This window comes from Parathielavia appendiculata, assembly GCF_033297405.1.
Source record: "Parathielavia appendiculata strain CBS 731.68 unplaced genomic scaffold N657scaffold_4, whole genome shotgun sequence".
In the NCBI taxonomy this organism is placed as follows: Eukaryota; Fungi; Ascomycota; class Sordariomycetes; order Sordariales; family Chaetomiaceae; genus Parathielavia; species Parathielavia appendiculata.
The window spans coordinates 1,530,401-1,543,424 of NW_026944223.1; the positions used below are offsets into that span (position 1 = coordinate 1,530,401).

At 50.9% G+C, this 13,024-nt stretch overlaps 4 protein-coding genes and 1 non-coding gene across 5 annotated transcripts in view; 2 read left to right on the forward strand and 3 right to left on the reverse strand.

The window, feature by feature from the left end:
- Window positions 1–516, reverse strand: part of N657DRAFT_644070 (uncharacterized protein) — a gene marked incomplete at both ends in the record, with an annotated part of 2,081 nt that extends 1,565 nt beyond the window's left edge. The window contains one exon of the mRNA XM_062792685.1: window positions 485–516. Within this exon, the coding sequence (XP_062649004.1) occupies window positions 485–516 (32 nt within the window). The remainder of the gene's footprint in view (window positions 1–484) is intronic.
- Window positions 517–2,022: 1,506 nt separating this feature from the next.
- Window positions 2,023–3,631, forward strand: N657DRAFT_616581 (uncharacterized protein; the record flags this gene model as incomplete). The annotated part of the gene is made up of 2 exons (XM_062790494.1): window positions 2,023–2,452; window positions 2,507–3,631. Exons 1-2 carry the CDS (start codon window positions 2,375–2,377, stop codon window positions 3,629–3,631), a joined length of 1,203 nt encoding a protein of 400 aa, XP_062649005.1. The 5' UTR covers window positions 2,023–2,374.
- A 340-nt stretch (window positions 3,632–3,971) lies between these two features.
- N657DRAFT_644073 (uncharacterized protein) lies at window positions 3,972–5,074 on the reverse strand. Its single transcript, XM_062792686.1, has 4 exons — window positions 4,916–5,074; window positions 4,836–4,853; window positions 4,499–4,694; window positions 3,972–4,421 (listed from the first exon to the last, which is right to left on the reverse strand). Exons 1-4 carry the CDS (start codon window positions 4,946–4,948, stop codon window positions 4,180–4,182), a joined length of 489 nt encoding a protein of 162 aa, XP_062649006.1. The 5' UTR covers window positions 4,949–5,074; the 3' UTR covers window positions 3,972–4,179.
- Window positions 5,075–5,700: 626 nt separating this feature from the next.
- Window positions 5,701–7,027, forward strand: N657DRAFT_360213 (uncharacterized protein). Its single transcript, XM_062786970.1, has 4 exons — window positions 5,701–5,896; window positions 6,329–6,353; window positions 6,421–6,426; window positions 6,501–7,027. Exons 1-4 carry the CDS (start codon window positions 5,891–5,893, stop codon window positions 6,851–6,853), a joined length of 390 nt encoding a protein of 129 aa, XP_062649007.1. The 5' UTR covers window positions 5,701–5,890; the 3' UTR covers window positions 6,854–7,027.
- A 2,498-nt stretch (window positions 7,028–9,525) lies between these two features.
- N657DRAFT_t65 lies at window positions 9,526–9,599 on the reverse strand. Its single transcript has one exon. It is a non-coding gene; the product is annotated as a tRNA-Asn (tRNA).
- Between the last annotated feature and the right edge of the window lie 3,425 nt (window positions 9,600–13,024).

The window sequence follows — 13,024 nt, forward strand, 5'->3', positions numbered from 1 at the left end:
ACCGAACCTCACCCCGTTGTCAAGTTGTTGGAAGACCAACAGCCACGATTCCACGGTGATCACACAGATGATGGGAGCTTACAACAGTGGGTTTGAGATACTCGGAGCATCCCAGATGTTCTTGATTCAAGGTTGTTCCTCTCTTACGTCTCCAGCGACGGGAGAATCGCCCTGACCTCGTTGCCCAGCGCCCTGGTTACCCCTCACGTTGCCTGACGCTCAGTTGGGCAGCCATGCATCCAACAGCAGGGCACTTGCAGCTGAGCGTCCGAAGTTCCAGTGCCACGACTTTCCAACACAAGTATAACCTTCAGGAGTCCCTTTCAGAAGTTGGGGCTTCGAGATTCGTCACATGCGTGCACTACTTGACCAACTACAGTAACTAATCCTTGAAAGAGGGAAGTTTCAAGTTCGAATCTGAGTCTCCCGCTCTCCAGATATCCTCCCTCTATTACGAGTCATGTCGCTTCGTCATGAAATCCACAGTGTCTCGCCCGCCAATAGCCTAAGTATAGGGCTCGTAGTGGGGGCCGTGACATTTATAGAGCTCTTAATAAGACCTGGAAGGCTAGGTGGGCCTAGGAGGCTTCTAACTAACCATAACGGTATAGGGCTTGAATTAGGCCCTACCTACGTATAACTAGCCGACCACTGACCAAAACTTGACAGAAGAGCACTTGAAAGAACATGAGGGCCTTATGAAGGCCGAGTGATCCCTACTAATTCAGGCTTGGATTAGGGCTATTATGACGAATCTCAAGCCCTAACTTCTGAAAGGGACTCCTGAAGATTAGACTTGACAACGGGGTGAGGTTCGGTGAAGCCGAAGGGTTCACAACAAGCAATGTCCAAGGATACTGACAATCTTGCACTTGAGTGGCTTACTGGAGAACTCCCAGAGTCCTCGAGAACGAGTGACTATATACTGACACGATTCTTTGAGTGCTCGAAATGCTATGCCTTCGATCGATCCGAGCACCTTGCATGCTGCAATGTGCTCGTCTGTCTTGGCGTTAAAGCACTCTAGCTTCATCCTGACTAGCCTGCCGTGCTTCCTTAAGTGATTGGCTCAGGCGTTCCTGGCGCTCCGCATATGGCCTTCTGGTATGCGGCCTGTTGTTAGTTAATTCGTGACAGCTATAGGCCTTAAGGACTTCCTCTTCTGAGCTAAAGTTCCTCAAATACCTATTCCCTATTATGAATGCGGCTAGGGTAAGAAAATAGTGGAATACTTAGTTATATAGTGCCGCCAATAATCGAAGCTAAAGACCTAGCTAGCTATAGAGCTACGCTCGCAGAGTGACCTATATAAGACTCTCGACGAGTAGGTGAATAAAGAGAGAAAGCTTATAAGGAAGATGATTCGATAGCTACTATTGTAACGGCACGGCTGGTCAGGTCGGCAATGCTCAGCGACAGGTGCCAGTTGTTACAGCTTTATAGTGCAGCCAGTGATTCAATCTGTTAGATTGAATCATTTGTACCCTTTTCTACGAATATGGCGCAATGGTATAGCTGCACGTTGTGTGCTATTACTATTATACTCTGCGAGGCTCCTAGAGTATAAACTAGCTATATAGCTAGAACTAGGCTAGTTTGATAGCCCGGTTAGCTATTTTCGCCTTACTTTTTGCTATAATAGGTAGATTCAGGACATCGGACTGGTATAGAAAAGATAGAGATTTTTAATCTAGTTTTATAGGCATGGTTTTCTTTGTAATATATAATAAAGAGTCCGGCGAGCCCTAGGGCGTAGTGGTATAGGAATCATAATAAGGATTGAGATTGAAAATACTAAATTATATATCTTCAAACTATATCTTAGTATAGCTTCAACTAGTTCCATAGCTATACTGAGCTATCCTGAGCCATCTGGGCCTGCTACAAAAAAGTTTAGGTGTGTGACAGCTAAAAAAAAATAGGAGGAAAAAAAAGGTGGGATTGACCTGGCGTTTGGGAAGCACAGAGGGCTTGTTCCATTGTCCAGGTGCCGTGACATTAAAATTCGCGGGCTGGTGAACGGAGACATCATCTTCTTCCCCGAATTCAGGCGATTTCCATCCCACGCTAATTCAGCCATTCGGCAAAATAGTACGGTCATCAAGAAGTTTGCGGCAAGGACCTGGGGCTCAGTACGTGGCTACGGCACACAACTCGACCACTTCCTTGCCCCATTACGCCGGCAATTTACGGGTCGAGCCTTTGGCAGCCAAGCATGCTGAGAGGCTGACATTTTTCGCCATCTCCCAATTACTTACCACCAAGACCGACATTGCGGCCCCGGGTCAATTCAGGTTGGATGGTGCTGCCCACCGCTTGAACATAGCCACATCTCCCTCACGAGACCCGCAACCCACCTTTACCTTCAGCGATCATGTCTTCAGAAACAGGGGAGACCGGCAAGGCCGGTATTATTGTAGCTTCCGACGATGCATCCCCCATTGAGAAGCTTGTAAGTCGGCCAGGCTGCATTGGCACTCCGCTCTCCTGACTTGGCCCAATACAGTCCCATGCCGTCCTAGACGACCTCTTATACAACACCATCCACGATCTCCTTCTCAAGGTGCACCGAGACGAGAAGATTGCCCGGGCGAACACGGCCGCCATCAAGGTCGAGAAGCTCGCCATGAGCACCATCGAAGGCGCAACGGTAGACCCCAAGCCCGAGGTCGAGATTGAGACGGAAGCAGCAATCTACAAGGAAGGGAAAGTGACGCTGAAGGGCAATCCGCTCAAGTCGACCAAGGAGATACTATGCCCGCGGTGCCACCTCCCGCGGCTGCTGCACCCGACGGACGGGAAGGGCGCAAGGAAGCCAGATCCAGGCGTCATCTACTGCAAGAGACACCCCTATATCGAGAAGCCGGGCTACGATATCTACGGCCAGACATGGGTTGCACCTGGTCCTGGTCGAGGCAAGAAAAAGAAGGATCAGAAGTTGGACCCCAACGACCCGAGCTCGCCGTTGCCGGGGACCGAAGGAAGCGCAAAGGACCGCCCACCGAACGTGCTCAGCTTCCCGAGCGCGACGTGCTCCAAGTGCAAGCGGTGCATCCTGGTGACGCGCCTCAACAACCACATGGGGTCGTGTATCGGCAACAGCGGGCGCAACGCGAGCAGAGCGGCCGCGCAGAAGATCAGCAACGGAAGCCAGGCAGGCAGCCAGAACAACGACAACACGCCCCCCGGCAGTCAGAAGGGAACGCCGCTGCCCGGGAGCCGCGCCGCCAGCCCGAGAAAGCGCGATGGCGACGAGTTTGACGAGGACGCCGAGGAGTCCGACCCCACGAACCCCAAGAAGAAGAAGCTGAAGCTGAACTCGTTGCCCAAGAAGGTGATCCTCAAGTCCAAGAGCCAGAGTCCCGCCGCACAGGCCAACTCCAAGAAAGAGAAGGCCAAGTCCAGCTCGAATCTCTATTTGGAGCAGAAGGCAGATGACGACGCGAAGGACTCGACGGTGCAAGTTGCCCCAAAGAAACAGACGCCCGTTCCGAAGGGAGTCTCGCCGGCCAAGAAGATCAAATTGGGGCCACCAAAGCTCCCATTGCCCTCGGTGGTTGGTAAAAAGGCCAAGAGGGACCGCGATATGGAAAGCGAATCGTCCGGTACCGTGTCCTCGCCGCCCCATTGAGACACAAGTTCTCAACAAGAAGCTTCGCTTCTTACTTCACAGTTGCATCTTCTTTTCACACCGCATTGGCCAGGGGTTCAGATACCCTTTGCATTGTCCAGGATGGGCTGGACTGGGGTGGTGGCGTTCTCTGCATTTTCTCATCGGCGCCGGCATACATGGAAGGGGCGGTTTTCTGGGTTTCATGGCGAAAGGAAAGACTCTTGAGGGGTTGCAAAGCAGCGCACAGGAGCAATGAGGACGGAAAGGAAGGCGTTGGGCAATGGTCTGGATGTATACACTGGATGGCTGATTTGCAGATATACTTGGGTTTTTTTGCCATGCCGTATTGATGCCACCGACAGGGACAGTTCCTCCCAAGAGCAGATTTTGCTTGATGCCGCGGAGCAGAGCAATCGGCTGCTCATTTCTGTATTATATCTTCTCAGAGAGACCTCGAAAACATACAGGCTCGATCAGGCAAATCAAGATGAACACGCACAGTCTCGCTCTGCGCCTGTACGATGGAATGACACATTATCCAACACTGCCCTGAACTATCCCCTGTACTAAACCTCGTCTTCCCCGGTGACAACATAAGACTTGTTGATCCTCACCTCGGTCTTGGGCCTGTCCTCTGCATCTGTCGGCACCAAGCCCATTCGCTGCACCACCCTGATGCCCTTCTTGACCCGCCCAAAGATGGTGTGCTTGCCGTCCAACCATGGGGTGGGCGCCAGCGTGATGAAGAACTGCGAGCCGTTGGTGTTGGGCCCCGCGTTGGCCATGCTCAGAATCCCGGCGCCCGTGTCTAGCGCATGCCTCTCAGTAAGTCATTCGAATGACTGGCAGAGTACAGGAGACCGAATCCAGACAACTGGAACTTACGCTTCAGATCATCGCGGATCTCGTCCTCAAATCTGTCCCCGTAGATGCTGCTTCCGCCGCGGCCTGTGCCGGTCGGATCGCCGCCCTGGATCATGAAGTCCTTGATGATGCGGTGGAAGGTGGTGCCGTCGTAGTAGCCGCGCGAGGCGAGTGTGGAGAAGTTCTGGCACGTCTTGGGTGCGTGGTGGTTGTACAGCTAAACCAAGAATGTCAGCTGTGAATTCTTATTCCGGACAAGTCTGGAGGTGGGGAGCAGATGCGCAGTCGGTAGCCATCCTGCTCCCAAGACAGCTAACAATGGGTATCAGTAGTTCATAAACAAAGGTGATTGTTGTACCTCTACGACAATGGTGCCCTATCAACTTGGTCAGTGTGACATCTTGAGGTGATGATGAGGGATGGTGGATAATGACTTGCCATGGAGGTTTCGAGGGCTACGTCTGTTGCCATGGTAAAGGGATGTATTACGGGTAGGGTGAGCTGGAATGCAGGCTTGAGAGGAGTGAAATATAGAGGTAAGACCTGGGCAAGCCACTGGTGAATACGCCTATAATCCTGAGATGACTCAATGAGTGACCGTGGTGGGAGACAGTAGGGTGCCAATGAGTGAGCATTGGTGAAGCTAGGAGATCGATCTGTAAGGCGGCATAATTACAGTACTGGTTACAGATCGTGTATCGCAAGGAACTTTACTGTAACCGTGGGCGCAGGAGAGTGGGCGGCTGTGATGAACGAAGTGGGTCGCTGAACCCATTGTTAATCCTCCAAATACCGTAGGAACTGACTGAATTCGAATACATCCGCCCTGGCTGGGCAAGGCCCACCCACCAAGCCTCCCTTTTGCAACCAATCAGAAGCCCCAGTTTCGCCCGCCCTATCTTTCAGTTCAAACTGCCCTGCATCAACTGCATCAACATCATCGACATTAACAACGGCTCAATTCGCTCAAAGCGCAATAAATCCGAAGGCGGCAGGTTTGTTTCAGATCGTGGCCCGTGCGCTCTTTACTGACAGCTAGCTTTACGCCCATCTGGCTGGCTAGCTCGTTGCCTCGTTGCTCGGGGTTGACTTGGACCCAGCCAAAGTGGAGGTACGCGAATTCACCGAGTTCCTACGGTACGACATACCTTAATCAAGGTACCTAGCGACCACTTCATCCGTTCCTTCATTCAACCATTCTCAATTATCAAAACTGTGACCACCCTCCCCGCCGCTCGCCGGTGAGTATAAGCGCACTCTCATGTCACCAGTCTTGTCGAGCCAGTTTCAGCAGGTTTTTGGCTATAAGCCTCCACCTTGCCACCGAGGTATGTACTCGTCCATGTGTTCACTTGGTCAGGGCGGGTCAACAATGACCGGGCGAGGACGTCTGAACGAGTGTCGAACTCTCCGATGCTTGTAAGTCGTCTCACCAGATTCAAAATGGAGTCTTTTTCTCATGAACCTACACGACGGAAGGCATGATTCAAGTGACATGCTTCGCTGAGAGCGCTGGACATGCTCGCAACGGCATCCCGAGATTCCGGGCGCTGTGCAGGGTCATAGTGGAGGCAGTCCATGATGGCGGCACGCAACTCGCGGGGATACTTGGATGATATGGCCTCAGGCAGCATACCTGGCCGCTGTGCCCACCGGAACGGGAGCCTGCCACTACACAGATGATATAGGAGGCATCCTAGGCTATACACATCTGAATTCTCCGAGAACTCTAGAAACGGACCTAGTGCTCCTAACAAGGGCAAGGCGATCAGCAGTCGGTTCATGGAGTTTCTCTGCCACTCTCAGCGTATCCTCTTTCTAGCAGTAAGACTGACCACGAAACACTTACAGGGACACACGTTTGGCTTGGATGATTGTGAGTGCCCTCATAGTAGCCCTCGAGAATGACCATTGATCTGACCTGGGACTAACCCTTTCTCCAGTCTACGGTACCAACTGCCACACTGCCTCAGCCCCGTCGTGACACGTCACAATTATGTTGAGCTGCACTAATGACACCCAGATTGGACCCCGACCGGAGTGACGAACTTCATCATGCTCGCAGGTTCCTCGACCGAAATCACTGAGTTCGACGGCTGGATGATGCGCAACTGGTGGTATGAACTCTCCCGCAACAGAGGTTGGCAGTCGAGCAGTCGGTCTTGCAGCAGCAGCCCGTCGACGACTACTTCTCCGGTTCCTGCTGCTACCTCATCGGCACCTCATTTCAGCGGTGAAAAAAGCTCTGAAGATTTGAATGGATGTACTGGGGCGTTGTATCCCGACGTTCCCATGCCAGGTGATGTGCCAAGGACGTCGTCGAGACCAGATTTGCTTTCGGGCAACAACTTGCCGAGACCAAAGTCGCTTAGATAGCACCAGGCGGGCATTGGGTCCATGTCCAGTGCCCACTCCATATGGTCGGCGGCCACGTCGCTCTCTTCGTCTATTTCAAGTATCAAGGACATGGTCAGTTCGGCAACCAGTCCAAAGCAGTCGTGTGGCATCTCATTAGCGGTAGCTGGCCTATCCAAAGTCCCCCTCAGTGCTCTGAGCGAATTGCTGCCATCCATGTGAAACGGTTTCCGAAGGAGGACTACCAAGAAGCACGATTCGTGTCAGTCTGGCCGGTGACAACTCCACGGCTTCCGATCCGTTCGCCTCACCGTTCTTTGGTTTGATATCACGATGGATAACATCATGCTTGTCGCCACGTCATGACGCCCATGGCAATCTCATAGGCCAAAAGGATGGCAATGATCGGGTCAACGGTGGACGAGGAGAGGCCACAAAGGTTGATAACCCTTTGGAGTCACCGCCCTCGTAATAGTCCACGTAGAGGAGAAGGGTCTCACTGACGGGGTGGTACGCCACGTCACCCGAGAAGGGTGCGATGTGTGGTTTCCTGCTCAGCTTGACAAAATCCTCGACCTCCCGCCACACATTGACCAAGTTGGACGAGTCACATTTCATTTGCTTGCACGCCATGACCTCTTGATCGGTCAAAATACCGAGCTACTGTGAGCCCAAAGACTAACTAGTATGGGGAATGCACTCACCTTGCCGTCCAGGAATCGCCGGACTTTGGTCACCTCCCCCTAACTCCCTTCACCAATCTTGTCGATGATGGTGTAGTTTGAATCTGTGCCATGGACTTCTCTCAGACTCAGGTTGATCTCTCCTGTATGCCGGGCCGACTCCTTCACGTTGAATATTGCTTGGGTCTGAGAGGACTGCATAGTGGTGAGGATAACTGATACCTCTGTGTTCCTGCCGCTGCTGCACTAGTTGTATACTTAAGTCGCTAGTGTATACTTAAGTCGACCGACCGCCTGAGCGTGGCGCAACATCAGAACGAGCGTGGCGCAACATCGGAACGTTCGACAGCTTTCAGGGGCAAGTTAGCGTTTCTGCATTCTTCCTCCTTGAACTTGCTGCTTGTTGAACGGTCTCAGGCCCCTTCACCAATGTCTCAGTCAACAACGCCCATCAAAGAACCGCAGCAACACCCAACACACCTAAGAGTGCCCCAGCCGCCACAATAGTTGGAGAAACAACAGCAGCGCCTGCGGTAAACAACCGACCTTGCCCAGTCGAAACGGGCGCAGTAGCCGCGGTCTGGCCGCCGTCAGAACCACTACCCGGGGCCACCGTGGTAGACGATGCTGGTTTATTCTTTTGTCGAAGCCAAGCTCACCGCCCCCGTGGTGCTGGCCGGCAGAGGAGCCGACCGAGTGGCCGAGTAGATGGAGCACTACGCGGAGCCGGCGCTCTGGGCCTGCATCAGCTCATCTGCGCCGCAGCTCATGATGAGGCATGGTGCGGCGCTGGCCCCGATGGCGGCCTGGGTCGGACCGCACTGCAGCCCATGTCTGAGGGAGCGCAACCGGCAGCGCTGATGGCGCTGATTGGGCAGGATGTTGCGCAGCTGGGTTGGCCAGAGAGGTTCTGGGCTCGCGCCATACCGGCAGCTGTGAAAAGGAAAACGATTGGCTTCATTGAAGAGTGCTTTGAACGGCAGGGTTCTCAAAGTGGAGAGAGACGGTTTTTGGATGGTAGAAAGGAGGGCAACAATCCCAGCTGCAATGTTTGAACCCATCCTGGCGATGTTTATACCAGGGGATGGAACCAATTCTGTTCAAGGAACCAAGTGATCACAACCGTCCGGACTTCTTGTACCTGCCTCGTTGGGAGGCACGAATGTGTCACTCAATGCTTCAGAGTCAAGGTAGAAGCGGCAGTCACTGCCTTCTGTGGCCCCCGAACTGCCACATGAAGTAAAGAATACAGATCGATGCATGGCAGGTCGAGCTGAGACTCTGGGTATGGTTGTTAAACACATGTGAATCTTCAGCGCCAGTGGACGGTTTTGTTGTTTTGGACTGTGACAATGGCATTGTCCCATCAGTGCGCTCTTGGTATGCCGGTCAGCATGTAGCTCTCATAGACTCTTGACTGTTCCGTACTTGCTGCCGAACCCATCTTGTCTCCCCGCAAGCATCGGCTTCTCATGCAGGATAGTTGTAATAGCGCGCGCAATGCTTGATACTGTGCCAATCCACAGGGAGTATAGCTTTCAATGCTTGACTGAAGTAAATCTGTGAAAAACATCTGCAGTATTCGCCTTCCCAGGTAAGTAGAGGCGTCCCGGTGGCTCGGAACAATAATGAATACGATCCAGGCCTGGTTTGTTCATTAGCGTGGCACATGGCGGGTAGAACCGGTGCCTGGATATGAACGAAAAAATGAAATCCAAGAAGAGGAAAAAAAAAGGAAGGAAGAGAAAGAAAAAGATAGAGACGATGCGGATAAAAGGTACGACAAGAGGGTGGAGGAAAACAAAGATAAAGATGAATAAGAAGAGAAAAGAAGAACGAACATAAGGAAGTAACGTTAAAAGTAAAAGAGAAAAATTGGTGAATATCTAAGATCAGCGCTAACAAACAAACCATTCTTGGCTTGTAGATCGGCTGCCCTGGATCTGAAAGCGGCGGCATAATCGAGGGAAAGATCGCAGGATAGCCAACGATTAAAGCTAAAAAAAAAATCTCCTCCGGGAAGGCTCGAACTTCCAACCTCCTGATTAACAGTCAGACGCGCTAGCCAATTGCGCCACAGAGGATCGATAAAAATACAGCAAAAATCAAACTTTATAAGAACAGTTCGCAGGGCAGATGCACATAACCACACAGGGGCAGTGGATACGAGTGCTGTTTGTTCCTAAGCTCTTTGTCTCCTTTTCCACAACTCACAGTGGCAGTGTTTGAAAACTACTTGAGACCAGGTGACCATGGCGGCAGACAAGGACACACGTACCGGGATCACATCAGAGTCCACTGCAGCCGGGCAAACCTAACCCGTCAAGTGAGCTATCATAGTCACCACGACACCCCGTCTCGGAATCGAGAGCAAACGTAGTGCACTATGTGCCTCGAAAAGAAGAATCTGAGCGATATACCCATCAAGGTCACGTCGCTCTCCGTATACCGGCCAATGATATACAAAGACTGTCTGAAATAGTAGTTGCAATTAGATGTCGAGAGCAGGTACTGGAACAGGCTAAAGTGCCCTGTTTATATAGATATATATAGAGTTGCTGGAGTGGCAGGACATATACCGCTAGGCCCAGAAGGTCTCGAGACGTTTGAATACTATTACAACTTGCTCCTTTGAAGCACACTCATGTGACGGCGTCTGCCGCCGGAGTGCATATAGCGGCATCTGCCACTGAGTGCACGTGCCCCATCTGCTCTGGCCTTTGATTTCTGCATCGCGAGACCTCTGTTGAACTGAGTGGGTTCCTTGGCACCAAGATTCACGGACTGAGCACTGATGTTCAATGCGAGACTCTCAGTCAACACAGATCCAACACAATGACGCAGTTCCTGACATAAATGTCATATCATGGCACACTGTCTCTATATAAGGGAGTAATTCCCCTGGGAGGATTAGAGAGGACAATTTTGTTCCAAGAACAAGAAAGGGACATTCTGAGGCACCCTAACCCACTATCTGATCCTTCATTTGTGGTCTCACTCTGGAATCGTGACTCCAATTCAAGCTTCGTTTCATACCTCAATCTGTTCAATACCATTTGGTTGATCTAAGCTTACTTGAGCATGTAACTGTTGGCTGCCCAACAACCTCTTCCAGCTTCTCTTCCTTAATCCCCCATCTTGTGATTAACAGAATTGAGTCCTATTGGCAGTGCCCGCGCGCCTGGCCTAAATGTACGCTCGTCTCTCACAACTCGCATAACACCCGGGAGTCCTTTCCTATCTCTCACCAGCCTGCGAGTCAGGCTAGATCCGCGAGACGAGGTGCCTATAGTTCAACTACATTGCTTGTACAGTAGCAAGTTATACTGCATCGACCACCGTATCGCCTAGCACATGGGCGAGACGCACAAGCAGTACGACAGGAACCAATCATACAAATTCGCCGATGAGGCATTAGATGGGTTTATCTGTATCTCGACGTAGATCTACCTACACTATAATAGGTATAAACTGAAATATAGTAGGTGTAACTACCTTATACGTAAGCTACTCGTCTACCTTTTCCTAGCCTCTTCTTATTAACCCCTGCGCTAACTATTATAACTCTCCACTTCTTAGATATTGCGGTTATTATTAGTGCTATAAGTGCTTAGAGACCTACTTATATCTGCATCTAAAATTCGCTTTCGCATCTGCTAGTATGAGCTCAGCTATCCTGAATACCTTCTCTCTCACCACCTCTTTGAATAATAGGCGACTTCCTAACTTTGATACTTATAACGTATACTTATCAATTCTAGAGTAAATAGATTTCTCTAACGGAGCCAGCAAGTCCAGTAATAAGGCTTGCCAGTAGTCAGTGCGCAACTCCGCCTATAGAGTTTCCCTAAAGGCTGCACCTTGCATATAATTTAGTTCTTCATGCAACTACACTAATGAAGTGATACCAGAAGGCATCATGTAGAGTAGCCCCGCTGCAAAGGTCTGTGCGCGCGCAGCCCCGCCATGCCAGTTAATCTTGCATGCAAGATACGCGACACCAATTTCTGAATCTCCATCCTTCTTTCCAGCAATACAGATACACCCATACTTGGCTTCCCTCTGGTGCATCCCGCATCAGAAAGCTTAGTTCCTCTGGCCCGTCACACAGTGCTTATAAGGAGCTGGAAAGGAGGTGGTCTTACTCTAATCTTAGGCGAGTTGCTAGTTTAGTAAGTCTCTTTGATGCTAACAGCAAGTCAAGTAACTTGTCTAGATCTACTTTTAAGATAGTAGCGATTGCTTAGGTCTGTTCAGAGAGAAAACTGATGATTAGAGTTTAGGCTTTACTCTTATAGGTAAGGAGTTCCTTAGACTAGTGCTAATGTAACGGTCCCAGGAGTATATTGCAACTAGCTGGTGACGACTCTACGAGTTTGCCTCGAATGGAGAAAGAAGAAGAAAAGAGAGAACTAGATGACAGGAAGACAGGGCAGCTCTTATATGCTCCCAAACACACAGACACTGCCTGCTTCAAGATGACGTTATCATGATACCACGGCCGAGGGTTGCCGAGGCCATCATGGGCTCAGCCCATCACAGCTAAAGTAAGTTGAGCATTTCCTTATTCGACGTTAGTGCTGGTATATTCCCATATAAGAAGCTCCTCGATGTCGAAACTCATATAATGAAAGAGTCTCCTATCCATCTATCATTTCGTAAAGCAATAAATCTAGCCCCTTGTAAATGCGGACACTATACATGCTTTGAAAGTTAATCTAGCCACAGTACTCCGGATTCATACTATGTGATAGGACATATTTATGCTTAGAGTCTTGAGATAATGTTGTGACGGGGCACAGGGACTGAACTTGCGTATCCTCTAGTATTGGTGTGGTTGCACGAGGAACCAAACTGTGGGCAGGGTGCAGCCCTCAGGGAAACCCTGCAGAAGGGCTGCGCACTGACCACTGGCAAGCCCCACCACTGGGCTTGCTAGCTCCTCATCGAAGCTACAGGACTGAGACCCTAACCCTGGCACGCGCAATGCCCGTGACAAATGTCCTCTTTAGCTGGCTGTTGGAAGTGATGGCACTTGAAACTCGGAAACTGGGTTGCCGGTGTCGTACCCTGGTCAGGGGTAATACACGGCTGTTATATAAGGTCTGGGAGATACCCAGGTAACTTGAGAAAGAAAGAACTCAATTGACAGATTTTGGGTTGGTCCTAAGCACTCGAAAAGTTCACTGTTTAAAAGGCTCCCATAAAGCGTATTACCGTGGAGTCGTGGCTGCTGGTCTTCCAACACTGGTTTGCAACTTGACACGAGATGTAATATGGATTGTAACGGGCTGGGCCCGGTGCGAGCTCCGGCGACTCTCGGCCAATACCAAGACCCCTGATGAGGCTATTCCCACTCGCCCCACAGCACACCGAACCTTCTAGCAACGCGCTCAGACCAGCGCGCCTACGAGGATAAGTATGCTTGCGAGCTACCAGAGTCTGTCGTCTCTCCTTTTCTTCTCCAAGTTCAGTGTACTCGTAGAGTCGTCATCAGCTAGTTGCAATA

Bases quoted from the DNA above. Each gene is read 5' to 3' on its own strand.
- N657DRAFT_644073 (XM_062792686.1), bottom strand. From the start codon at position 4,948: ATGGCAACAGACGTAGCCCTCGAAACCTCCATG. The intron at 4,422-4,498 runs GTAAGTTCCAGT...GGCATGCGCTAG, and splicing joins GATCCGCGATGATCTGAAGC to ACACGGGCGCCGGGATTCTG.